The 26,423-nt window shown below is 52.7% G+C and overlaps 2 protein-coding genes across 4 annotated transcripts in view; one reads left to right on the top strand and one right to left on the bottom strand.

The window, feature by feature from the left end:
• Positions 1-177: 177 nt before the first annotated feature.
• Positions 178-24,771, bottom strand: Itprip (inositol 1,4,5-trisphosphate receptor interacting protein). Of its 3 annotated transcripts, XM_027930064.2 has the most exons (3): positions 24,589-24,771; positions 23,088-23,182; positions 178-3,958 (listed from the first exon to the last, which is right to left on the bottom strand). In XM_027930064.2, the coding sequence occupies exon 3, from the start codon at positions 3,943-3,945 to the stop codon at positions 2,275-2,277; it is 1,671 nt and encodes a 556-aa protein (XP_027785865.2). In that variant the 5' UTR covers positions 3,946-3,958; positions 23,088-23,182; positions 24,589-24,771; the 3' UTR covers positions 178-2,274. The 3 variants fall into 3 exon arrangements, with proteins under 3 accessions (XP_027785865.2, XP_027785866.2, XP_071467037.1); XM_027930065.2 differs by lacking the exon at positions 23,088-23,182; XM_071610936.1 differs by lacking the exons at positions 23,088-23,182; positions 24,589-24,771 and adding an exon at positions 4,604-5,000.
• Positions 7,510-26,423, top strand: part of Cfap58 (cilia and flagella associated protein 58) — a 127,908-nt gene continuing 108,994 nt past the window's right edge. Inside the window, exons 1-3 of the mRNA XM_071611701.1 lie at positions 7,510-7,546; positions 24,214-24,445; positions 24,604-24,781. Coding sequence (XP_071467802.1) covers positions 7,510-7,546; positions 24,214-24,445; positions 24,604-24,781 — 447 coding nt within the window. The remainder of the gene's footprint in view (positions 7,547-24,213; positions 24,446-24,603; positions 24,782-26,423) is intronic.

The following is a 26,423-nucleotide window of genomic DNA, read 5'->3' as shown; positions in this document are numbered from 1 at the left end:
CGCAGACACAGCCTCAGAGACAGAAATCTTCCAGTTTGTTATTTTTAAAAGTTTCCTGAAAGTGTAAAAATAAAAGGGGAGCGAAAGCTTCTGCTTGTCAATAAGAAATCCACCCCCGTCCCCAACTCTGCCCGGGGAGCCACACAAACTTCCTGAAGTTAAAAACAAACTCTGTGCCCGTTTCTCCTCCATGTGAGAATTTATTGATTTATTTATTTTTAATATAAATAAGGCAGCATGAAACACCGAGAGCCCCGCTGCGTTCTGCTTCAGAAGCAGCTTCGGTGCACAACAGACCACGGTTTCTCCACCGAGTTCTGCACAAACAAGACACTGGAGCTAGTTTTTGAGTGAACTTTCTCCCGAAAGCAAAGGGGAACCTGAGGGAGACGCAGGCTTGGCCTTGGCCTCTGGAGGCTGGTTCTTGGTGACTGGGTTCTCTTCATAGCACAGCAGGATAAGGATGAAGGGAGAAAAGGCAGAGGTTACAATAAATAAGGAAATCTGCCCTGATTCTGGAAGTGAAATCCAGTGGGATGGCTGGCTCAGGGTTGCTGTGAGCCACACCTGAGCAGGGTCACTCCCTGGGGTGCCAGGTGGTGGCTGGGAGTCCCGGGGAGCCCAAGCAGGAGCTCAGTCCAGCTCCTGCTCACACAAGGCCACTTCCTATGGGATCTGCTGCCCTGACTGCAGCCGTCTTCCCACCAGGATCTAACGCTGGTGGGCAAGTGGTCCTTCTCGAGCTTTCCGGGGCTAGGTGAGAGAGCATTCCTTGGGCACAGGGAGGAGCTCTTCTCTTCAGGTCGCAGTAAGCTCGGACACCCACATCAAGTTAGTTATGCCATCTGGGAGGCCTGGATGGCATGAATCCTGGAAGAGGGACCTGGGCGTGGCCTGGCTCTTTGTTCTCCATTCCTCTTTGTCCTGAAGTGATGCAGAGAGGAAGTCTCAAAGGGCCACTGAAGCCCAGTGGAGAAGAGTTCCTCAATCCTGTGAACCAGGCCTGCAGAGGAGCCCAGTCTAGCCTCAGGCTCTGGTGCCTACTCAGGGCCCATAGCTCTCGGCAGGACAAGGTGGCCCCTGAATTCTGAGGGCTGTGTCCTTGGTGCCCACACAGGTCCCCAGTCAGCCCAGCCAACACCAGGCTTTTAGGTCTGGGTTATCTGTATGGTCAGGAAGGCCCACGCAGAAAGGGTGGGCTCTGGGCAGTAAGCGAGTCCCCCTGTAGTGAGGAACTGGGCAGGAGGTGGCTTTGGGCCTGTGGCCCAGAGCTGGGTTTCCAGAGTTCTAGCTTCCAAGCCCACCCTGCCCTAGGACTGAGAGCCTGAGGACACTGCAAGGCTATGGCAGTCTCCACCCAGGGCTCTGCAACCTCCTCTGAACTAGTCCAGATTACAAGCCCAACCCTACCTCCCTGGGAACCAGGCTCTGTCCCTTGTCCCAGGCAGCCTGTACCTCTCTTGTCTCAAGATCAGTTTCCACCTGCAGCATCTGCCACCCCCCTACCACACTGATGGGCTGAAAGGATGGAGAGAGGTGAGAGGCGCCCAGCGTGGTAAATGGGACCCAGGTGCCATTGGGACACTTGGGACACTCAGTGCTAGCAAAGAGGCCTGAGAAGGGGTGCACCTGAGTGAGAAATGTGGCCAAAGCATCAGCCAACTTTAAACCCTCTGCCACCAAATACCCAGCTGGGTGTAGCATGAGCTACTTGGAGCCCCAGGTTTCTACCTGGTCCCTTCTTCCAACACTATAAGAAGGGGCAGCCACCGTGGGTCACAGGTTGTAGATTCCCACATCTGTCCTTATTCTTATTTTGCCTGAAGATGGCTGGGGCCCAGCATTCCTGGACATGGAGTACAGGATCTAAACGCGGGTCCCTGGCAGCATTCATGTGGAGCATCTGTTGATACAGAGCATGGGCGGGGCCGAGATGGAAATGGATTACGCTCAAGGTCAACGTCGGCACTCTCTCCTTCTCAGTCTCCGTGGAGTGTTCTGTCACTTTCTTGTCCATCTGTGGTAATTCAAGAGCACTCTGCGAAGAACCAGTCCCCAAACCCAAATGATAACTCTGCCACTGGGCCTCAGTGGCAGGGAAGCAAATCAGCAATCAACTGGAATTCTGTTTCCTCCGCCGGCGGGGCCCAGCTTCCCGGCAGGCTGCACCTGGGCTCTCCGCCAAGCCTACCGCGATCCCCGGGTGCGCTGCAGAGCCCCGGCCACTCGGACTTGAGAGACACCCTCCCTCCTGGCTCTCAAATTCCACATGCTCTACAAGACGACAGCTTTGGTGGACAGGCTGGCCTGACTGGAGGGGACACGTAGGGAATATTCACTGACAAGGGTTGGGGCATTCTCGAGCATCTTATAGAAGGAGTCCACTGTCCTCCGGTAGAGACCCCGCTGCAGGACAAAGGGCCGGAAGAGGTTGAGAGGCTCTGCCCTGCGCACGGCCTCGGGGAGTCCCAGGGCCTCGGGGACCTTGCGGTTGCCCACAAAGAAGTGAAGGAGCTTCTTCTCCAGCAGGCTCTTCTCCAGGAAGCAGAGCAGCTCCTGCAGGCGTGAGTGCAGCTGCGCCGCCTTCCAGTCGGAGGCCTTGCGGGAGAGCAGGAGGTGCATCAGCGCCGTCTTCAGGTGGTAGGTGCTGAGCCCACTGGCGCCGAGGCCGCAGGCGCCCTCCATGCCGCTCTGCTTGGAGAGCAGGAAGGAGGCGATCTGCAGGCAGCTGAGGTGGCAGGCCCCCTCGGGCAGCCCCTTGGAAGTTATCCTGAGGAAGTGCTGCTCAAAGACAGCAAAGGACAGGAGCCAGTCGGTGCTGGAGGCCGGGGTCTCCCCAGAGAGCTCCCTGGGAAGATGGGAGACAAAGTGCAGATCGGAGTTGTCACTCTGGATCACAGGAATCAGGTTGAAGGGTATGGCCTTGCCTGAGCGGAACATGATTTTGAGGGACCCGGGGGTGTCCAACTGGCCAAAGGCAAGGTCAAAGTCGAACTTATGGGCGATGCGCTGCCAGGCTTTAGTGAGGGCCGTCTGGAACCACTTCATGACCCGCATGGTGTCCAGGTACGGAGACTCTGGGGCACACAGCAGGTCCTCCATCTCCCTGCAGGGCTGCGCCCCGCTCTGCTTGGCGTGGAGGAGGCACAGCATGTCCTCTCCGAGCTTGGTCTTGCCACAGATGCAGCCCAGCGGGTCCCCATCGGCCCGGCCCACCTTGACCTGGCCGTAGCCCTGGCGGTCCAAGGGCACCGAGCGGCCGGAGCAACAGAGCTCCAGGTGGAAGCGGTAGGGCTCCGGGGGCGTGAAGGGCACGAACAGGTGGCACAGCAGAGGCCTGTCCGCCGGCCAGTTCTCGTACATGCTGCCCACACCGATGAAGTCCTCCACCTCCATGTCAGTGTCCCGGTTGCAGAGGCTCCTCAGGGCTCCCAGCAGGTCGTCCACGAAGCCTTCCACGAACTCCCGGGTGCGGGCAGCGTCGGCCATGGTGCCGCGGATACCGTGCTCGTGAAAGTGGCCCAGCATGGCCTGACTGGGCAGGGTGACGCCCCGCAGCGGGGCGCTCCCCAGCACCGGCAACTCATCCTCATCCCCACCCGGGCACTCAGGCAAGGGCCCGTCGAGGTGGTCCTGACGCCACACCTCGATGATCAGGAAGAGGATCATGCAGAGAGTGGTCCAGAGGTTCAAGGCCAGGGTCTCCTGCTGCTGCTGGCCCTCCTCCGCCACCTGCTCCAGGGCCTCCTTCTCGGCTGCCATCCGCGCCTCCTCCTCCTCCAGGCGCAGCCGCTCCAGCTGCATCTTCTCCTCGTGGGCCTGCATCTTGCGGATGATTTCCTGGTCGTTCTCTGGGACAGTGGCGTTCTCCCGCGGGAACAGCAGTGGGTGGTTGACGATGGCCGTCACTACTACCAGACACACCCGGAAGAGGCCCAGGGCCATGGCTGGAGGTTTCCTGGGAACAGAGAGACCACAGGTCACACACCACGCCTCCCTAATGCACTTGTCCCCAGACCCTCGCGGCCCCACCCAACCTCACTGGCCCTTGCGGCTGCCTTCTGTGTCTTCAGCCTGGCTGAGGAGGAAGAACTCAAGGCTTCCTGGGGTGGACATCTGTCTTCCAGGATATTCTTTCTGCTGTTGGTAGCACCTCCTTGACCCTAGGAGCCAACCCTTTTGTGCTCTAGGTCCTTATGGGGTGGGCGTCCCAGGCCCAAGACCATCAGGCTATTCCACACTCATCCCCAGCTACGGCCACCTGTGATGGGTTCTTCAGTGAACACGTGGCCTAACTTGAGCCAAAGGAAGGACTTGCTCTGAGCACTGGGAGAAAGACATGCCTTATGGCTAGGTTGGGTGACAGGGTCACAGCTGCAGTGCTGGTGGCTCTCCAGCCACTGGGGGCGGGGTGGGGGAGCCTGCCTGAGGAAGATGCCAACACAGAGGAAAGCAGACTCCTGGATCCAGCTATGCATGAAAGCCATTCCTTTTTCTTGGTACTGGAGATTGAACTCAGGGTCACTCGACCACTGAGCCACATCCCAGCCCTATTTTGTATTTTATTTAGAGACAGGGTCTCGCTGATTGCTTAGTGCCTCACCGTTGCTGAGGCTGGCTTTGAACTCGCGATCCTCCTGCCTCAGCCTCCTGAGGTCCTGGTATTACAGACGTGTGCCACAGTGCCTGGCTGCCATTCCTTTTTCTTTAAGTAAGTTTGAGTTGTTTTTCCATCCCTCAAAATCAAAATAGTCCTCAATCAAATATTCACTGCTACCCCAGTGGATTTCATCTAGTGAATTCATCTTCCTGCAATACAAGTAAAGTCTAGTGGTTAAGAACAAGAGGCTCTAAAGCTAACCTTCTCACTAAAAGCTGTGTGTGACTCTGGGCATGTTAACTCATGTCTCTGAATCTTGGTTTCCTGGTACAAGAGGAAAAAGTATCCCACAGGGTCATGGTATGGATATCACTAGTTTCCTTCATAATACATCTGAACTTGGAATCTGATTTTTTAATTGTGAAAGGTAATATTCCATTCCCCCATTAAATTTTTAGGCTTTAAGTGACTTACAGGGGAGGGCTAACGATCTTTGCTATTCAAATTGTGATCAACAGACTATTGGTTGCAATATCTCTTTGGAGCTTGTTAGAAATACATAATGTCAGCTGTACTCCAGGCCTCCTTCAAAATCTGTTTTTTTTTTTTTTTGCTTTTGTATATGTCATTTATGTATGACATATCATACATAAATGGAGTATAATTTCTCATTTTCTGGTTGTACATGGTGTAGAGCTACACTGTTTGGGTAATCATATACACACATAGGGTAATAATGTCTGATTCATTCTACTATCCTTCCTATCCTCACACCCCCTCCTCTCCCTTCATTCCACTCTAATCCAAAGTACCTCTATTCTTCCCTAGGCAGCTCCCCTTATTATGAATTAGCATCCACATATCAGAGAAAACATTTGACCTTTGATTCTTTGGGATTGGCTTATTTCACTTATCACGATATTCTCCAGCTCCATCCATTTACCAGCAAATGTCACGATTTCATTCTTCTTTAAGGCTGATAACATTCCATTGTACATATAAACCACATTTTCTTTATCCATTCATCTGCTGAAGGGCACCTAGGTTGGTTCCATAGTTTAGCTATTGTGAACTGAGCTGCTATAAACACTGATGTGGCTGCATCTCTGTAGTATGCTGATTTTAAGTCCTTTGGGAATAAATTGAGGAGTGTTTTTTTTTTTTTGGGGGGGGGCGGGAAATGGTGGTTCTATTCCAAGTTTTCTGAGGAATCTCCATACTGCTTTCCATAGTGGTTGCACCAATTTGGAGTCCCATCAGCAACATATGAGTGTACCTTTTCCCCCCATCCTCACCAACACAAAATCTGTATTTTAACACTATCCACATTAAGGTCTGGAAAGCATCATTTTACAGTACAGTAGTACCCCTGCCAGCCACAGCTTCATTTCCCAAGGTTTCTGCTACCTGCAGTCAACTGTGATCTGAAAATATTAAGTGGAAATGTCCAGAAATAATAAACAACTCATAAGTTTTAAGTTGCAGCTATCCGAGTAGTGTGTTGAAATCTTGTGTTGTTTGACTCTTTCCTGTCCAGGAATGAATGAATCATATATGTCCAGCATATCCACCTTATATATACTACCCTCCTGTTAGCCATTTAGTAGCTCACTGGGTTATCAAATTGACTGGCAGTAATGCAGTTCTTGTGGTCAAGTTACCCTTATTTTACTTAATAGTGGCCCCAAAGTGCAAGAGTAGTGACCCTGGCCATTTGGATATGCCAAAGAGAGGTGGTAAAGTGCTTCTTTTAAGTGAAAGGATGAAAGTTCTCAACTTAAGGAAAGAAAAAAAAATCATATACTGAGATTGCTAAGGTCTATGGTAAGGGTGAGGGCTGAGTATGTGACTCAGCTTGCCAAGCATGCATGAGGCCCTGGGTTCAATCCTCAGTACCACCAAAAAAACAAACAAAAAAAGATTGAAATAAAAAAAGGGTGAATCTTCTACCTGTGAAATTGTGAAGGAGGAAAAGAAATGTGTTTTGCTATTGAACCTCAACCTGCAAAAGTTATAGCCCCAGTGTGTGATAAGCAGAGTAAGTTCAGATAGGAAAGGCATTGAACTTGTGTGTGTATGGGGAAAGCACAGTGTAGATGGATTCAGTACTATCCATATAGAGTTTCAGGCACCCAGGGGGGTCTTGGACACATCCCCCTCAGGTGGGGGCACTTCTGTATATTATACCCTCTCCTCAGGAATCTTGGGAATAATCTGCCCTTTCTCTTTCCACACTAGTCTTGTTCTTTTCCTCCTGGGACCTCAGCAAAGAGAGAAATGGCCAAATGCAAATCAGTGAGGTCATGAGGTTGTCACCAGACAACAGAAAGAACCCAGAGGGCTTCTCCCATCACCCCGCTCCAGCGTTGACTCTGGGCGGGAGCCCCATTCCCTTTGGCTAGAGCCCTGGACGCTGATTTGCATGATGGAATTCTTGCCTTTACTGTGCATAGAACAGGGATTTGTCACCAGGTAAGGATACCTTGGCAGGATGTCCCCAGCAAAGGGCAAGATGTAAATTGCCTGAGTTGGCTGCCAGCCACACTTGGGCCAAGCTGCTGCTCAGATGTGACACTCAGCTCCACCCCCGTATACAGCTGGGTGTGTCAGGAGGATTCCAAAGGGTTGGGAGAGGAAGGTCCAGCGGTAGCTGCCCTCCATGTGGAGACCCAAGTCCAGAGTCAGAGGTGAGCTCTGAAGCGCTCACGCATGGGTTTCTGCAGAGCAGGAAATGGGGGACAGGAGAAAGTGGAGGAAGTCAGACTGAAAGGGAGACAGGGCGGCTGGCCAGCGTTTTGTCCCCACGCCAAGGAGCAGCATGCTGGATAATGGCAGAAACAGGTCAGCCCTGGTTTTGACATTAGAGAAATGGTAATGGAAGGTTTGCCGGGGTGGTCCACAGCAGAGCCATGAGCCTGGCCGATGAACAGGTTTCCGAGTTTGAAGGTAAAGGCGTGGAATGTTGACGTTGGCAGTAGACAGATGATAATTTGGGGGTTTGGATGTCCTTCAGGGCCACTGATTTTTGGGCACAGGAGACCTTGACCAGACACAGGGACAGCCCTGGCAACTCCCAACCCAGGAGGGAGTCAGTTTCTGTCAACTCAGGGTAGGATGCCACCAATTGGTGCCATCACCAAGTCCTAGACTAGATGGGGAAGTCTTCTTCCCTCCACCCACGGCTTCCACTGTGCCTTCTGGAGGAGAATGGGCTTCTAGAAGCTTCTCTGTATTGAGGCTGGCAAGGTTCAGAATGCCAAGCCAAGACTTGGAGGAAACAGACTGGGTTATAAGAACTCAGCATGTACATCTATTGGATGTGACCTTGGGCAAATCACTCAACTTCTCTGAACCTCAGTCTCTTCATCTGTCAAATGGAAAGAATAATACCTGCTGTTGTAAAGCCTAAACAAGATAATGCACATCAAACACTTAGTGAAATGTCTGCCCCTGCGTGAGTTTTCTTATTAAAGGGTGGCTATGATGGTATGGGAATACACAGTTGAACCTGCCTGATGGGAACTCTGGCAGGATTTAGGCAGCCCCCAGTGACACTGATAATAGTAGAGTCACAAACGGGACTCCATCTGGAGCACCTGGGAAACCGTGCCACAAAATGGAAGGTACCTGGCCTGTCGACCTGGCCTTGAACTTGGGTCTTGCCCCTTGCTGCGGGATCTCAGGTGGATCGTTCAGCTCCTCTAGGCTACCTGCTTTACCTGTGAGGAGTTCAGAACTGTCCCTCCTGTGAGATCACGCATCTTCCGTGCTCAGCACAGTGCCCGTTTTCTCACCAGCCAAGCACACTAGCCCTGCCCCAGTGCCAGAGGCATGAAGGAACGCACGCTCAAAAGTGCTCTGAGAGCACAAAGTGCTCCACTGTTCTTGCTGTTCCCTGGCATTTGGCTGGGTCCGCCCTGCCCCCCAGCAAAAGGGGAGAAGCCCTGGGAGTCTGGGATCTCCTGCTGACTCACCTCCTCACATTAACCATGTCCAGGGATCATACCCAATGTGCTCTGCTCCTCACTGAACTCTGCACAGCCTGCCTTTATCTGCAGCACCCGAGGGATGGGGAGGGGTGGGGTGGGCCAGGGTGAGGCAGAGAACTGGACTGTGGCTGCACATGCCCATCACACGCAGCTGAATTTGAAGCCCATGTGGTGCTCCTTCTCCCACCCAAACCAAATTGTACAGGACATCGCCTTAGGAGTCCCAGGTCAGAGGGGATGGCCGAGGGCAGGCATGTTGACATTTGGAGACTGCGGGGGAGGGGCAGGCTTTTTGCAAACCATAGATAATGTGCACTTATACACTCCCGTGCACTCGCATGTGCTCCTGTGCACTCGCGTGTGCTCCTATGCACACGCATCCCTCCCCATGAGCTCCTTTCCCCCAGTCCAGCCTTGCTCCAAAGCTCTCACCTCTCTGGGGATGTCTCACACCTGTGGTCCATGACATCAGCTGGCGGGTTTGGCCTTGAGAATAAACCTGGGTCATTTGGTGGCTTTGTCTACTTGTCAGGAAGCTGACAGGAAGCCTGTGAATTCCTCTCCACCCACGCCTCACCCACAGAGAGGGTGGCTCATGTGGTTCACAGCTAAACTTAGCTTGGCAAAGGGCCAGGTCACAGGCAGCAGGGGTTGGGGGGAGATGCTGACCTCTGGGTGCCTGGGTAGAGGGCTACAGTGGTGGCCAGGACCAGTGCTTTACCAGACCCTTACTCTGAGGCTGATCAGAAGTCCAAGACCCTGGAGGAGAAATCCCATACTCCTTACGAGGGTCCCCTCATCCTGCACCTGGAGCCCTCCAGCACTCCCCACCACAGCCCTATCCAAAAAATACACTAAGAGCGTCTAATATCCACAGCATCCCCCGGAGCCCTCCCTAGATGCACTGGGCACTGAACACAGGGACCACTATAACCTAAGAAGATTCCTGCTTCCCAGATGGCTTCCCCAAAGCCCAAGGAACTAAGGAATTTTCTAGCAAAAGACATAGCCGGGCTGAAACTCAGGCCCCTCTGCCCACTTCTGTCCCCGCTAAGCTTGGGAATATGCTGGATGCTTCAGGATGGTCTGAGCCCCAGCAGTAAAAACCACAGGGGAGTCAGCCATGAAGTTCTCTCACAGACAGAAGGAGCACTGGATCATGAAAGGCAATGACCTACAGCTGCAAAAACGCAGAGGAGGGGAGTTTTATTTCTGTTCTCTGGGGTCCTCTCCTTGCCCAGAGACCTCCCCACCTGCTGGGAAGATGTTGGTGTAACTCCTTGGCTCCAAATCACCTCTCCTCTCCTTGCAGACAGAATTCTACAAGCCCATGTCCAGCCCCACATCTGCTCATCCCCCACCCCCCACCCCAGGACAGCCTGGCCTGTGCTTAGCCATAGAAGTGCCCAGGTCCTACTTCTCAATGGCCCCGAATTCCCTCTGGGATAGTGGTTCCCAAACGCCTGCAGTAACAGCACCCCTGGCAACTTGAATGTATATTTTTGGGGGCAAACCCAGGCTTGCTGATGAGAAATTCCAGGGGCAGGGCTGGCGGGCATGTTTAATGAGCTCTCCCCACTGGGGTCTGAGGGCCACCGAGAGCACCAGTTCCTCCCGAGCCAGGTTTCCAAGTCAGGCATCCTCTGGGAGGGAGGTGGGGCTCCTAGGTGTCAGCAGGTGGGTCCTGGAGCTTGCCAAGGGCTTGCCCCTCACCAGGCCTGTCAGAGGCAATTAGCTCTGCTAATTACAACAACAAATGTAGCCACAGCCCCGGCGTCACCTTCAGAGCCAAAAGGAGCAGTTGCTGGTTTTCTCTATGAACTAGAATTAAGGAGGCAGCAGAGGAGGGCTGTGTAGCCCAGGCCTGGTGGTGTCAGTTGGGTCCCTCTCCCACTGTCTAGGTTCTAGGGCCTCCAAGAAAAGGGGAATCAAGGAGACCCAAACTGTCACAAGCCTGGCCTTGTCCCGGAGTGTCTCAGCTCATCAGATCCACAGTGTTTGGAGTGAAATAAAGCTACAGATTCAAGAAAGTCAGAATTTAGTTGTGCTTGTCTAAACCCCACTCACAGATGAGGAAACTGAGGCCTAAAGAAGAGACATGCTTGATCCCAAGGATCGAGTAGGAATGGTCGAGGCAGGCTGGCCATCCGCCATGGACCCTCCCAGGGATTCTGGGCAGGAATTTGTGCACAGAAGGGAAGCTGAAGATGAGGATGTTTTCCTTTAGAACCATTTACAAAGAAGAAGTTACTCCGCATCAGGCATAACACCAGGCACTATGCGTATGTCTGTCATTTAGTTTTCAGAACAGGTAGACTGAGGGACAGGGAGTTTCACTGTGTGGCCTATAAGATGGCGGCACACGCCTGTGTGTGGGCTGCACCTTGGCAGCCCGCTTCCCCCCTCGGCTATCCCTCCGTCCCCTTCAGCAGGCCCTTGGGAACTGAGTGAGCCCTGCCACCTTATGCTGCCAGGGGGTGCCACTTGGGCAATGTCAGAGATAACCATCAAAAATCATCCAGGTAGGTTGTCCCCAGGTTTCCAGGACAGGGAGAAAGGACAGGTTTACCGCAGAGCCTGTGTTTGGCCTGAGCCTTGGTTTTGAGCCCATGGCTGGGCAGTGTGAGCCCTAGTGGGACTCTCTGTGACCATCTCATTCCTCCCTCATGCTCCTCCCTAGCAGAGCCCAGGCCCTATGCTTCGCGGTCAGGCCAAGATCACACTCCTCTAGGGGCTGGCCCCCGGGAGCAGACTGGCCCTGGGAGCAGACCGACCTCGCCCTTCCCAGAACTGCCCCAGCTTGGGCCACCTTCCTGCTCTTCACTGTGTCAGTTTACCTGCTGGACCCTGACTTCCTATATGGTCATGAACCTGAATGTCCTGCAGCTCCCAGGGCACCAAGCATGAGCTGGACACAAGGCAGCTGCCAACAAGTCAGTGGCAGCGGATTTACCATGCCTTTGTGGGGAGATGGCCCGGGCAGATACAGCTGTGCAAGTGACATGTCTCTACCAACAACTTCCTTGTTGCCTAACTCAAGACAGCCAGCACCTCATCAATGGCTGGGTCACAGCAGCTCCGAAGGCAGAGCTGCTCACCATGACTGAGGAGGGAGGGAGGGAGAAAGGCCCAGGAGCTGGCCCACGCCTCAGCAAGGGCCACAGAGACACAGAGCCGCCACCACCATCACCATGGTGTCCCTAGAGGGGACCTCACTTCACCTGCACCCCACATGGGGCCAGGGAAGAGCATCTGTAGGGGCTGGGCCCTGACAGGCCTCAGGACCCAGCAGGAGAGGAAGAGGAGGGCAAAGAAAGGAAGTGAGGAAAGAGGAAGGGAGAGGACCTGTTGAGAAAGTAGGTAGGAGGGGGCAGTTCTGAGCTGCCAGCTCGCGCTCTTCCCAGCATCCTGCAGCCCCATGCCCAGTCATCCTTCCTAGGGATGGGGGCTGTGAAATCAAGTCCCTTGGGGGACCCAAGGGAAAATGAGCCAGGCTGCCATGGGCGATACTGGTCACCTGGAGGACCCACAGTTCACTTATAGGGAGAGCCACCACATCACACCTTGTGTACCCAGAGGGGCAAGATCTTTTTTCTTTTTTCCTTCGAAGCCAGTAAGCCTGGATTTTATCAAAATCCTCCAATTTTAAAGTGTTGGCTACTATGTCAAAAATTCTTTAAAAACCACATAAGCCCATTAAGATATTTCTGTGGACCACCCAGGGTCCCGTCTATAGCTGTCCACGTGCCACTGCCAGCTCTCCTCTCCTGCCCAGTGCCTCCGCCCTCAGGAAGCACACCTCCAGGTGACTCCAGGCCTGGGCTCTCCTCTCTCCTACCCCTCAGCAACCACGGAGCACACCTACCATTTCCTGTGTCCAGAACTCCCTAAAGCACCCCCTAACTCAACCTTTTCTCCCAAACCCAGTCTGGCCTCCACTCTGGGGCCTTCCAGTTGGTCCTGGTGGCCACACTGGGAAGAATCACAACCAGCACTTGAGGCTAATGCCAGAGTGGGTTTCCTCCCACAACCAAAGCTTTGGCTGACTGGAAGGCCCTGGACTGGAAGGAGGTGACTCTAGTCTAAGGGTTACTCACTGAGGAGTGCTTGGTGTTCCAGGGTCAGGTCTGTGTTCCCAAGGACCAGAGAGCCAGGGCTCCTGCATCCCCAACTCAGACCCCAGACTGAGCAGAACCGTGATCTCACGGACCCAGAGGTCAAGACTGGTCCCAGGTGTGGGTGGCATAATAGGACAGAGGAGAGGGAGAGAGCAGAGAGGAGACCCCCACTCAGGTGGAATACTAAGGAGCTGAAGGGAACACACACTGGGTGGGGAGGGGGCCTCCACAGTCCACAGGTGGGCACTGGCTGGACTCAGGAAGTACCTGGTCACAAGTTCTTGGAAGAGGAAGGAGCTTCAAACAAGTCACCAGGATGCTCACTCCTATAAGGGTGGCTGGGAAGCCAAGGCACAGGAAGGACAGCAGCCTGGACTCTGCCGGCCAACCCGGGGTGGGAGAGCCACATCCTTCCTGTTCTCCTGCCTTTGGCTCATGCCTGTCCCCTGCTGAGCAGAGGATGGAGAAAGGAAGCCATCCATCTCCCAGGAAGGCTGGGAGTCCACCATCCAGACACCCTGCTGACTCCCCAGCAGCAGATGCCCTGACCCCAGGACAGCACAGAAGCCAGTGTCTGGGGATGGACAGACCAAGGATGGTGTCAATGGCTGGGCTGTGGGCCGGGGAGAGGCTGGACACGAGGAGCAAAATGGTCAAGGGACAAGGAAAAGACTCCCTGAAGCCTGCGTCCTGGCCCATGTCCCTTTCCTTTCACCCAGTCATTGTGAGGGTTCAACAGCAGCCACCAAAAAGATGTGTCACTGTGCTAATATACCCAGACCCTAAGAATGTGACCTTATTTGGAAAAAGTGTCTTGGCAGATACATTTAAATTAAGGGTCCTGAGATGAGATCATCCTGGATTACCCAGGTGGGCCCTAAATCCAATGACCAGTGTCCTCATGAAGAGACAGAAAGCAGAGAAGGCAATGGGATGGGGAGGCAGAGATGGAGGATGGGACGCTGTCACCATGGGGGAAGGATCCCCCAAGAGCTTTTGGAGGGAGTATGGCTGTGTGGATGCCTAGGTTTCAGACTTCTGGCCTCCAGAACTGTGAGAGAATAAATGTCTTAGGCGCCCCAGTTTGTGGTAATTTGTCCCAGCAGCCTCAGGAGACCGACACAGCCCTAATGCATGATGCACCCTCTTCTCTTCCAGCCAGTGATCCCCACCGACTCTCCCTGTTTTGCTGTGGTGCTTCTAGTCTCCACAGCCTTCTCTGCTCAGGTCTTTACTCTGCACTAAAGCCTGGGAATTCCATGTGAGACAGGGCTCTCACCACCTGGCCAGCAGAGACTTTGGGAACCAGCTCCTCTGAGCTCTCCTTAATACCCATCTCACCTATACGCAACCCCAAAGTTTCCCTGTTCCTCTTCAGTGGAATCCTGCTTCTATGTAACACAGGTCAGCACTTCAAGTCTGATGTTCAGGGCCTGGCCTGCCCCAACCAGCCTTGGGGACCCCTTGGGTTCCTCCCTGCCTGGCCCAGTCACTTTGGATCATCTCTAGTCCCCTGAACCCTCCTGCACATCTCCACCATTCCTGCAACACCCGTGCCTCATAGTTCTGGACCAAAACCCTACCCATCTGTTCTCATAACAAGCCCTCCCAGAAACCACTGCAAGGACCCTTCCCAGCCCCTCCCCATGCCCCAACTCCTAAGCCAAATCCTTCTTTCTGGAAAGGGATGGAAAAATAAGGGGAGGGAGACCTATTTATTAAGCAGGCAGGCAAACATTTGGTGTCTAGAGGCATCTCCATGGAAGTGACCAGAAGATAGCAGGCACCCAACAAAAACTGGTTCCCTGGGCCTCCATCCCTAGTTACTGTGACTATCCTCTGAGGCAGTCCTGAGGCAGGGTACCTCAGCCCCTGTTACAGGCAGCAGGAGCCCAGTTCTGCAGTCTGCTCAAGGTCACCAACTGACCGTGCTCCAGGCTGTGTCTGCCCTGTGGGCCCATCCTGCTTGTTCACCCATCACCTTCCTGGGCTGGAGCTCCTCTAGGACAAGGGAAGGGTCTTTGTTCATCTTTACAGTCCTCCAAGCACCTGGTACAGAGCTGCTCACAGGGCCATGGACACGCCATCCTGGATGGAGGCACCACCTTCAAAGAAGGTCTCCACAAACACCGACCATTCATTGGCCAGGAGAGTGAACATGGCACAGTGAGCTGGCACGGAAGGGCCTCCCAAGACCCCTGCAATCCCGCCTCCGATTTCTGTGTGTGCAACGCAGGCATTTATTACAGAACCGCTGCACTCAGCATTTCCCAGCTGGGTATTGGCTTGGCCTGGGCGAAAGTTCCTCAGAGGAGCATTTCCCAGCTCCTGTGGCCTCACCTCACCCACAGGGTGCTGTACAGAGGGAGCGTTAATACCCACCGGGGCAGAACATGCCAGGGCTCCCACATCGTGCCCCTTCCTCTGTCTCCCACCACATTCCACATGTGTCCTGCTTCCAAGCGCAGAAGCCAAGCCTCTATCAAAGTCGCACTGGTTGGTAGGGCAGGCAGGCAGGCTCCCTGGGTGGGATGCAGGCTCAGGCTGCCTGCTAGACGGGAGGGCTTGGGCACAACCAGGGAGAAAGCACAAAGGAAAACAAAGCCCTCCCTGGGCCACACCCTGCCCCACCTCCCCCTCCCACAGATGAGCTGGGGATGGAAGGAATTAGAGGGCTTCAGGCACCCAGCTGCCATTTCCTTTTGATCCCTGGATGGGAATGGAGCCTGGCTGGAATTCTCTACCTGCTTCTAGGGCATGGGGGAGGATGTCCCCCCAGAAGCTTTCCATAGCCACAGACAGGCCAGTTCCCTTACCCCTGGCCACCCCAGCTACCCTCTCTTACTCACGTCCTGGCCACAGCAAAATCCCAGTTTGTTCTTCCACCCTGGTCCTTCAGGCTTAGTCCCCAGAGGCTTAGGCAGTACCTGACACAAAGCCTGGCCCCAGCTGGGCTAGGGAGGGGGAGAGGGGGTGAGGAGGAGAAGCTCAGCTCAGGAGCTCCCAGAGCAACACACACACACACACACACACAGAGAGAGTTCTGCGTGCCTGCAAAGATCTAAAACCCCTTTCATCTTAGTAAAGGGGAAGAACAAGCAGCACAAAAGCAAGAGGGAGGCCAAGCAGTCATAAAACACTAAGAGTTGTGGTGGCTTCTTTGCCCCAGCTCTGCTGCAGGGACCTGGTCTGAACAATAGAGCCAGCTGCCTGCTGCCTTCCCACACCTGTTAGTCACAGCAAACCAGTTCTCCTCCTCCCAGAGAGCAGACGGTAAGGCTTGGAACAGTTAGCAAAACTGCTCCCAGAATTACCTACGACTACGTGGAGTCCCGCTCCTTGTGAATTGTCCCAAACAAACAACAACCACAACCACCTACAGCCACACTGTTTCCCAGCCACAGGGATGGTGTGATATCATTGATGCAGGAGTTTTGCCGAGAATGGAGAATGCGTCCAAATAATGCCCAGTGAATTCATGATCCCATGGCTGGTCCTCAAGTAACCACTGCTAGTGTCAAGTTCACAAGTTCACTGGGACCTACTCCTGCCCTCAAGGCCACCCGGAAAGAAACAGCCCAAGAGTCTTCAGCTCAGAGGAGGCTGAACCATTTATAGAGGCTTAGAGAAGAGGAGTTAAGGAGCCGACTCTGCAATCCGATGGTCTGGCTTTGAGTCCTGGCTCTGCCATTGCCATGACAATCATGACCCAGTCCATGGCTTTGTGCACATCAGCCAGGTGGTGCACAATCACATGCAGTGCTTTGTAAGTGACATGCTCTTGTTGGCACTGGCAGTGGTGATAAAGTCAGGAGTCCCTTTGATTTGTTGAATTATTCTATTTGCAATTTAAGGACTCCTCGGGAAGAAGGGAGATGACCAATATGCTTGAAGCTCCTCTAGAAGGCTGGGGACAAGGACCAATGACAATGACTACTAAGTTGTCTCCTCTACCTCTCTGTCTTTGAAAGGTCCCGGGGCTGCCAGAGAGGGAGAGGAGGAAGTCTGGTGACCTAGGAGGCTCAGCAGCAGTCTCCCTCCCTCCCTCCCTCCCTCCCATGGGTCAGCAGCGTCACTGACAGCTCCTCCTAGTACTAGGTTCTGAGCACCCAGCACTAGGAGGAGGATCATTCCAGGAACGCTTGCTGAATGAATGAATGAATGGACTCAGGACTCCCAGGAGCAGTCAGAAAAGCAAAACACCAACAGCGCTAAGTGTCCTAGGCAATGTGAGCAAAATCCTTTGCCTGGGGACCACCTGTGTTTTCCAAGGAAATGTCCCAGGAATGAACCCTGATATAGGCTTATCTGACTCCTAGCTGCCTTGCCCTTTGACACCTAGCTTCTTGCTCAAGAGTCAGAGAGAAATTCAAGATAAGTGCAGGATTACAGGGTCCAATACAATTGTAAAGCAGAATGAGCAGCAAGTCTCCCTTTCTGGAGAAGACTGGACAAGCCTCCTGGCCCGAAACCTCTGCATCCAATACATAATATTTGGGGCTTAAGCATTGGGCAAAGTGCTTTATGTGTGTCATCCTCAGGTTGAACCTCAAAGGCAGGTACTTATCTACATGTACAGATTTGGAACTGGAGGCATGTAGTAGTGAGGTCACTTACCAACAGCACACAGTTAGGATTTGAACCCAGTCCTGTCTTTCAAGCCTATGGGCTTCCCATGATGCTGCACTGCTCAGTGACCTGGCATCTTGGAACATTAGATACATTCCTGTGGATTCCCCTTCCCCACACTGTTTAGGGATGGGTAGATGACAATTGAGATGGAATTTGGGAATAAAGACTGCACTTGAGTTGGGTGCAATGACACATTCTTGTAATCCCAGCAGCTAGGGAGGCTGAGATAGGAGGATTGCGAGTTGAAAGCCAGCCTCAGCAACGATGAGGTGCTAAGCAACTCAGTGACACCCTGTCTCTAAATAAAATTCAAAATAGGGCTGAGGATGTGGCTCAATGGTTGAGTGCCCCTGAGTTCAATCCCCAGTACCCACAGCAGAATAGGAAAGGGGAACAAGGTCTCTTCTGACCCTGGGGGGCTTGTCAGTGTTGGGTGAGTCCCTAAGAACTATCATGGATAGAAGGAGGACATTTGGAAGCAGCACATAGGGGTGGGGCCCAGGCATCCTCTGCTCTCCTTCTCTCAAGCCTCCAGCAACTCCCTCCAGAACAAAGGCCCCTTTCATGAACTTCAGGCGGGTCCCCTGACTGCTGCTAAGGCTATTAAACAGGCTCCTGGGAGACCCGTGTGTTAAGAGCACACTTGGTGCACCAAAAGGCAGGCCCCAAATGATGACTACGCCCTTCCTGCCAGATGGATGCAGGTTGGAGATGCTTATGCATCCCAATCAGGGAAAGGAGGAGGACACAGTGGCCAACATGTGGGGCAGCTTCAAAGCTGACCTTCTGCCCTGGTGTGAGTGGCTGCCATGTTTTCCACATGCAAGTGAGTTCTTCCATAGTCCTGGGCTTTGCATTTCCCCCAGGGACTCCATCTGAGGATCTCAAAGTATGCTGAATGCTATCTGGGTACTGGTTGGTCCTGTCCATTTTAGAGTGGGAAACTGAGCTCTGTCTGCCAATACCCCAGAGCTAGTCACAGCAAGAGGGGACCTGGGCTCTGGCCTGGAGTTGGTGATCTGCCTGATGTCTTCTCCACTTTGCTACTCAAATCTCATGGGATTCTTTACTCCTCTTTCATAGTCACTGGGTTATGGTATCCAGGCAGATGCCTGAGGTGGCAGGAAGTGTGTTAGGCTGTGGAGGCACAGATCTAGGTTTGAATTTTGCTCTGTGGTTTTCAGTTCTGGGACTGTGGGCAAATCACTTGGCCTCTCAGAGCCTATTCTACCCAGCCTATACCTACCCAGAAGGGATGTCGCGGCCAGAGAAACAACCGTGTAAAATCCAGAGGATGGGGCTTTGCTCAGTAAAGGAAGCCAATCCCTTTTATAAAGGTTATTCTGCTTTTAGGAATAAAAGGTCATGACCACTGATTTGGGACCAGTTTTGTCAATGGAAGCCTTATCTGCTAAAAATCTCTACTAAGCATACACTAATTTTCACTTATGATTCTGAAAAAGTCATGTTTGTACAGTTACTTCAGCCACTTACAGGCTGGAGGGATGCCCAGTAGCATACAACAAAGATCTTGAAGGGACACCATCAAGTTGAAAGACAAGGCAATTCCTGTTCTGAGACCTTGTAGAGACCGACAGAGTTTCCCACCTCCCTTCCCTGCATCTTCATCCCTTATGTTGGCTTGTAGTGCTTGCTTAGGAATTCTTCCTGAAGGAAAACTTCTAAAGCACCTTAGAAGATGTGGCTGAACCCACAGGTCGCCAAATTAAGGGCCTCAGAATTGCCAAATGAGCTTAGCTTTGAGAAAAGTGCCGTCTTCAGGGTGTCCCTTTGGTGGGACACTTAGACAGCCATAGTTGTCTTCTTTAACCTCACTCTCCAAACACCCAAGTTTATCTCAAACGTGATCTCCAATGCTCTGCATGAGCTAGTGGAGACAAGGGACTTCACAGGTTTAATTTAATCCATGTAGAATTTGATGGGAAACAGAGCTGAGTGACAGGTGCTCTATGAGACTTTCTAGTTCCATCTGGTACTACTACCTTCTGGGGTAGTGGGTTGCACACATTCTTGTTTGTGCTTTTGGTCATGAAGCTCCATGAGGCCAGAGTCCCTAAACACAGTGCCATGCCTATTATCACAGGTGCACAGTGATGGCTGGGTCAATGAGTAGCTCCCACAGTAAGAATGTGGGCGTCCTTGCATCTCATTTTCTTTGGGTGGTGAGGGCGAGGAAGCTGGAAATTCCCTTTTCTAATGGTTGGCCCATGACTGCTCTGGCCTGAGCTCCCCTCCCCACCTCAAAGATTTAGGTAGCAGAAACCCCTGTAGGGAGTCACGCTGAGGGAACTAAAGAGACCAGGGCCCTCAGCACTATGTTCCTTACCAGGGACTGAACCCAAGGCCTAAAGACCTACCACCAACTGGCTCATGGCCCAGAACTCAAAACTGTAGCCCCATAACCCCAAACCCCACAGCCCACTCTCTCTCCGGCCTCTGAGAAACACACCTGTGGAGAGGTCACAACGTCTACGCCCTTTCTCTTCAATATGCGTCTTACAGTTGACATTGGTCTGTCTCTTCCTGTCTGCCTTAAGGTGGAGGTGTTGCCTGGGCAACAGTGATGCTACCTGCCAGGTGCTTCTATTCCACTGATGTCACTGGAATGGGCCATGTGGATGGGGGGGAGATGTACTCTCTACAGGAAAACATCAGAGATCCCAAACTGTTCAAGAGGTCCCTAGAGGCCTTTTGAGTACTCTCAAATGACCCCCTTCCTCTCCAGAGGACCCCCTGTCCCTCTCCCCTTCCCCAATGCCTGAGATAGGCCATGCTTCAAATATGACTCCTCCTCCAGAGTCCCCTGAAAAGTGAGGGCAAGCAGCTTTGTCCTTGTCTCTGAAAAAGTCAATTGAGTGGGACACTGAGGATCTCCTTCTGCCCCTCTGGGACTGTCTAGACCTTGTGGCTTTGCCCCTCATTCAGACCTCAGAGGATGAAGCAGCACCCTGACAAGGATGCCCAGACCAGCAGAGATGCATCTCCTGGACGACCACTAAGCACTGAAGAGCTCTCTGCCTGCAGGCCGGTGGGGCAAGGCTTAGCACTTCCTATGCACCACCCAACTCAACCCTCTGATGGTCCTGACAGCTCATCCCCATTTTACTAATGGTGAAAATGAGGCTTGGAATGGTCAAGGCACCTGCCCAGCTACTAACAACACCTAATTTCTAAGCAGTGGAGCCAGAACTCAACCCAAATCTGCCCATCCCAAAGCCCATATGGTCACCTCCTGGGGCAGCTGGAGAAGGGACTCTCTAAAGATGAGTTCTGAGGGGGCCCCAACAGAGACTAGAGGGAGCCCGACAGAGACTAGAGGGAGCCCTTTAAACTCCAAGAGGCCAGCTAGGCAGGACAGGTGGCTTGAGCAGACACTGCAAAGGACTGCTTCATCCCTAGGTTCACACAGGGATGGCAATAAGCTGGTCTTGATTTTACTACTCCCTGGGGTCTCAGTGCTAATTAGGGACACTGTTTCTTAGCTCTGTGCTTGGCTTCTTCTTCACTCCCTCCCCCACAGTTCACCTGATTACCCTCTTGATTTGCATATAGCATTTATTCCTGCAGCCTGGTTCTACAGCCCTGGACTTTACAGTAGTTATTTAACATATGCAAATGTAAATCTATGCAGCTGAGAGATAATGCTTACAAAGCACTAAACAAATAAGCAAATATAACAAAAAGCGCTACATTATGCAAGAGTAAAGGGAGAAAACCTACCAGGTAAACACTGCCTTGGAGGCACTAACCAAGGAGACAAGCACAGCCAGGGATCGTTGGCAAGAGGGCCACAGAGGTGGACAGAGTTCTGGACCACTGGCTATCAATGCCCCTCCCCCACCCTCCTGCCTGGCTGTGACTCCAGCTTTGCAAAGCAAGTTTCCCATGTGGCTTCCCCAGGATGCAGGAACGGACAAGATGACATTCAGTCTGTGTGGTGTTCACAAAGTCTCCTTGCAAATTAATAAACTAGCATTCTGACTTCTACACCCGCTTTCTCAGGGTGATTCAGTAGCCTGAGTGCAAACCACTCTGAAAATTATATAAATACGATTTGTAAGTGGGTGTAGCTAAGAGCCAGCCCCTGGGACAGGTGACTTCTGGGCTCCAGCCAGCCTTCCCAAGACACTACTTGACTTCCTCAGTGGCCAGAAACCTCTGATAAGTGCCCACGGACAGCCCGATTTACAGTGCTCAGTTCCAGCTCACTAAGTGCTGAGGTGAACAGTGTGGAAACCAAGTGATTATCTACTTGGAGGTGGGGGAAGAGGGGTTTAGAAGGTCAGGACAGCATATTTGGTCACCCTCACCTGCTTCCACCCCAGGAAGACTCCGCGTCCTGCACACAGCTTCACCTTTTCCCTCTGCACCACACCCAGGTGACAATTACACATCACCCTTGTACCAGGCCCCAAACTGGATCTGCCACCTCACCTCGCCCAGTAATGAAGATGGAAAGCCATCTGATGCTTGGGCTAGGCTCCCCAGTCAGCCACAAGGCCAGGCTTGCGTCTCTCCTCTTATCATCAGGAGCTTCCCATCCTTCCACTGCCCGGGGTAAAAGGCAGCTGCTCTTTCCTCCTTCACATAGGGAGCTTTAAGTTCCCATAACTGGCTTTAAGTTTAACCTGCTTCTCTGAATGCTCAGCAACCCAGGCTCTTGAGCACTTGGCTTCCCTCAGTTTCTTTATCTGTAAAGTGGGGCTGAGAAGACCTCATAGGACAACTGTGAGGATTAAATGATACAGGCAGAGTGCTTTTGAGAAACCAATAAATAAATAAATAGATAAAACATCATTCTGGAAATGTTAGGTCAAGGTCCTGCACCCTCAATAATTGGTTATCAGGGCTGCTGTAAATGTTTGTACAGATAGTGTACTGCCCAAGGACACACTGCCAGGGTAACCCGAGGATAAGTCCCAACTCCATGGCTCCAAGGTCCTTATTTCTAAATGACACCAAATGTCACCCTCTTGCTGAGAGGAGAAACTTATTCTAAATTACACAGGGGACTGGAAAAGCTAGCAGCAGTCCTCGAGGATATCTCAGCCTCGTGGCTCTACCCTCCTCCCCAACAACCATGAACGAGGAAGGTCCAACATGGACGGATGGTCTTGGCCATAATTCAAGTCCTGCTCCTTTGGAGCACCGGCCCCTCCCTCGTACATGTCTCCATTCAAGCCCCACAGGTTGCTGCGCTGCCTCACTCTTGACTCCAAATGTAGAACCAGAGTCCTGGACTTGAAGGCCCCTGTGGCCAATGGCCAGAGCATGGCCAGCAGAGCTCTGGTTGTGAAAAGATCCTTCTCATGCTATACTGAGACCTGTCGTTGTTTCTTCTAACCAACAGTAAGCCATTTTCTTTCCTCAGGTTTCCATGATTGGGACATCTGAAGGATACAGCCATGTCCCCCTGTGCTTCTCATTCTGGACTGCACACCAGTGGTTCTATCTTCTCCCTCACAAGACACACTTTGCAGATTGTTCCTGTTCTCCTCTGGACAAGTTCTACTTGGCAGTGGTGTCCCTCCAAGAGGAGGCATTGGGAACTGGGCTAGTGCACTACACTGGCTTGACTCTACCCCTGTGCAGCCCATGCATAGCGTGCTCACCCCTGTCTGCCCCTGAGACTGTGCACCCTCTTCATCAAACAGGAGCCCCCAACCATCTTTCTCTTCATTAACCAAAAAAGTAAAAATACAAAACCAGGTTCCTTCCAGAAAATACCTTCTCAGTGGGCAATTTTCTCCCCCGAAGTTTCTGCTCCTTCTTGCCTTCTGATCAAGTTCACCTACACACCCTTTTAGTTTCTCTTCTGGGAGCTGCAAGAGCAGAGAGGTAACGACTTCTGAGAGGACAACATCAGGTTAAAAGTCCACATCGTTGCCCCCTGGAAACCAGAGCTTGAAATTGCTGCATCTTGAAAATTACCCAGACTTGAAAATAAGCTTCTCCACCCAAGAAGAGCAGGGAGCGGGTCAATTTTTTTTTTTTTTAAATAAAACCACCTCATGGTTACCCACAAGTGGAAAATCTGAGGGCAGAATGGCCTAGAGCAGCAGCAACACACAAGGAATTAGCAAACAATGAGAGCCACTTAGGCGCATCAGGCTGGAGGGAGTACCCAACACAGCCACTATGTTATTAACTAAAACGTGAATGACATCAACCCAACCAGTGTCTGCCACCCCATTTTTCCTGCTAACCTGGACCTGTCACTGCATCAGCCCTGGACTTTAGTTGGCAGCCTCTGTGAGGTAGAACTGGTTTGTAAAAGGAAAGAGCCCTGGTCAGTTTCTAAAGAGGAACAAGAAAACAAAAGCGAGCCCTGGATTGATTTAGATGCTACCAGTATCTGGTCCTCTTCTAGTCTGGAAGGGAGGGAAGATTCTCACGGCAAAAGGGGCCAAAGGCACAGTGAGGTTCTGGCCTGGGTCGATTATTTTCCTTTCTTGCTCGGCAGCATTTTTGTTTTTAAAGAAGAGCATTTCGGATGGGGCGTCTGGTCTGAGGCTTTCGAACCCGCTCACCGGGCATCCACCGGGCGGAGACAGGGACCAGGTAGAGGATGGAGTTAGGGGTCAGGAGGCTAAGGCTATTTACAGAGCCAAGAGAAAGTTCCCTCAGCATGGGGTCTACTCCGCCAAAAGTCTTGAAAGAGGAAGTGGCGGGGGCTTCATCCGGCCCAAAGCAACCTGATTGCGCAAATACTATAACCAAGAAGAAACCAACTTCACTTCTAACTCCTTTCTCGCTGGAAGAGAGGGACGGCCAAGGAGCAGGGCGACCCAGCTTTTTTTCGTGCCGCAGCACCCTGCTCAGCCAGTCAAAGTAACGGATGGTCCCGCACTAGGAACCTACACGTGGTCCCGCGTGGGGCTCCGAGGCTCGGCGCGCCGGGAAGAGCGGCTGCGGGCCGCGCCGGCTGCAGCAAGCGCCCAGCGGTGGGGTTGGGAGCCGAGGGACCGCGCGCATCTCCAGCGCTGCGGGAACTGGAGGTGTGACCACAAGAGACCACGGCGCCCGCCCGTGCGCGCGCACTTTAAGCGGTCCCCAAAGTCGGCCCCTACTTGGGGTGGGCGCAGGCGAGTCTGGAGCGCTCCCCGCGCACCCCCGCTCCTGACTCGGGCGCCGCTCGGCGGAGTCCTGGGTCCCCATCCCTCCCTTCTTGTAACTCACGAGGGGCCTGGGAAGCAACACAGCCTGGAGCTGCGGGTCCCCGACTTACGTTTGGCCTTGGTAGCGCTGTCCCGCGGGAGGCCCGCGACAACCCGGGCTTGGCGCGCAGCTCCGAGGGGGGCGTCGGGCTGTGCGGGCGGCTGCCGGAGCGCGCGGCCGTGCAGCTAGGGGGACGCTGGCGGCGGGACCGCGGCCGGCTCCCGCCTCCTAGTTCCAACGGCGGGGCTCTGCAAGGCTGTGGAGTTACTCATTTCCTGGATGTCACGGAAACTTTTCCCTCCTTATAAGAACAAAACACCCGCCTCCACGGGCCACCGCGGAAGCTCCTTAAGGAGGACCGCGCGGATTAGCGGGGCCCCGCCCAGGGTCAGCCGCGGAGATCTGCCCAGTGACCCCCGCAGGAAGGCCAGACGACACAGCAGAACTGGAGAGTGACCTGGCGAGACAGGATGTGGCCACTGGAGTAAAGTGGGGAGCGCGGACAGGAGGGCGGGGAGGACGCCCTTAAAAGCCGGTTTAGGCCGCAGACTGGAAGAGGTTGTCACTGCAAGTCCACCGAGTGTTTCAGTGGCGCGTTTTACGAGTGGCGGAGTTCCAGGGGCCACCTATTTTGTCCCTTTAAGGAAAATATAAATCGAGACACAACGCCGGTCTTTTTTCTTTTGCAGCTTCGGTTGGATTAACATAACCAAATGTTATGATGAATGCATTGTTGTCCATCTCCGAAGTAACCCTGCACAAAGGAGGACGAGGACCAAATGCTGTAGGGGGCGCTTTCCTCTCCAAGGCCTGGCTAAGGCTCTAAACTTAGATGCAGTATTTCTAACCCTGTTTTAGAGACCAGAGAACTGAGTCCAGGAGGCAGGTCAGCAGCAACCCCGCTTGTACTTAACAGATTACGAAATCCATAACCTTCTGTCGCTTTCTTTTTGTTACCTGCCCAAATCCCACCGCCAGTAGTGGGTTTGAATGAGTGCTTCACCAGCGCCAAAAGGTAGTCAGGTTAAATTGGGGAAATCAAAACACTGTCCAGAGGTTATCACCATTGCTACTGGTACTGGGTCTTAGATCACCTTCTTGCTTTCCTTCTCAGCCCAGCCAAGTAACTTTTAACACCCGCCTGGAATACATTAGGTGGAGTCTGAAAGATAAACAGGCAATGAGAAAAATTTCCAAAAATAGACCCCCTGGCCCTTGGCCCAGGGTACTTTCATGTTTGAGCTTCTGCTCCTGCAGCCCTTTCCTGACAATAGGGATCTATCTGTGGCAGTTTCGGGGGCCAATGAAGAGAGGTGGGTACTGGGAAACATTTTTGAAAGAGCTTTGTGTTTCCAAAATGTCTACAAGTTGAATGGCTGGGACACTGGCCCACCCTCCTCCAAACATGGCTGGGGACATTTCCTGGGGGATGGAGGCAGGACACACAGACCTGAGCCCTATAATCCTTTGGCTAAGAGTTGAGGGTTTTGCTGGAATGTCAAGGTAGTGCTTAAATGCTTGAATGCCCTCTGGGATTGCCATCTTGTCAGCAAAATTTGTTTTAGTTATTTCTAACTGGCTGTGTATATTTATATAAGAAGATTTATTTTGTTTTTCTTTTAAACCCAATGATTTCATCCTCTGTGGCTGATGGTCTCTTCCATGGGCTCCTGTCTGCTCACAGAACTTGGTTCATCATACTATCCTTCCACATAAACTGCTTATGAATTGGTCTCTTCTTATCTCCCCAACCTCTTATCTCAGTCCAAGTTCCACCCTAAACTCCTTGCACTTCTTGGAACTTTTGCTTCACAGAATGTGATAAGCTGGTTGCTCTGTGTTTTACCCCTGAGGATGTTCACATGCGCTCTATCTTCTGCCTGCAACCTTTACCCCACCTCTTTC

Source organism: Marmota flaviventris, chromosome 4 (assembly GCF_047511675.1).
Source record: "Marmota flaviventris isolate mMarFla1 chromosome 4, mMarFla1.hap1, whole genome shotgun sequence".
NCBI lineage: Eukaryota > Metazoa > Chordata > Mammalia > Rodentia > Sciuridae > Marmota > Marmota flaviventris.
The sequence above is the reverse complement of the archived record's forward strand: the minus strand, read 5'-3'. Positions and strand labels throughout refer to the sequence as shown.

What these genes read in the sequence shown, in the direction of transcription:
- Itprip (XM_027930064.2), bottom strand. Translation starts at nt 3,945, where the DNA reads ATGGCCCTGGGCCTCTTCCGGGTGTGTCTGGTAGTAGTGACGGCCATC.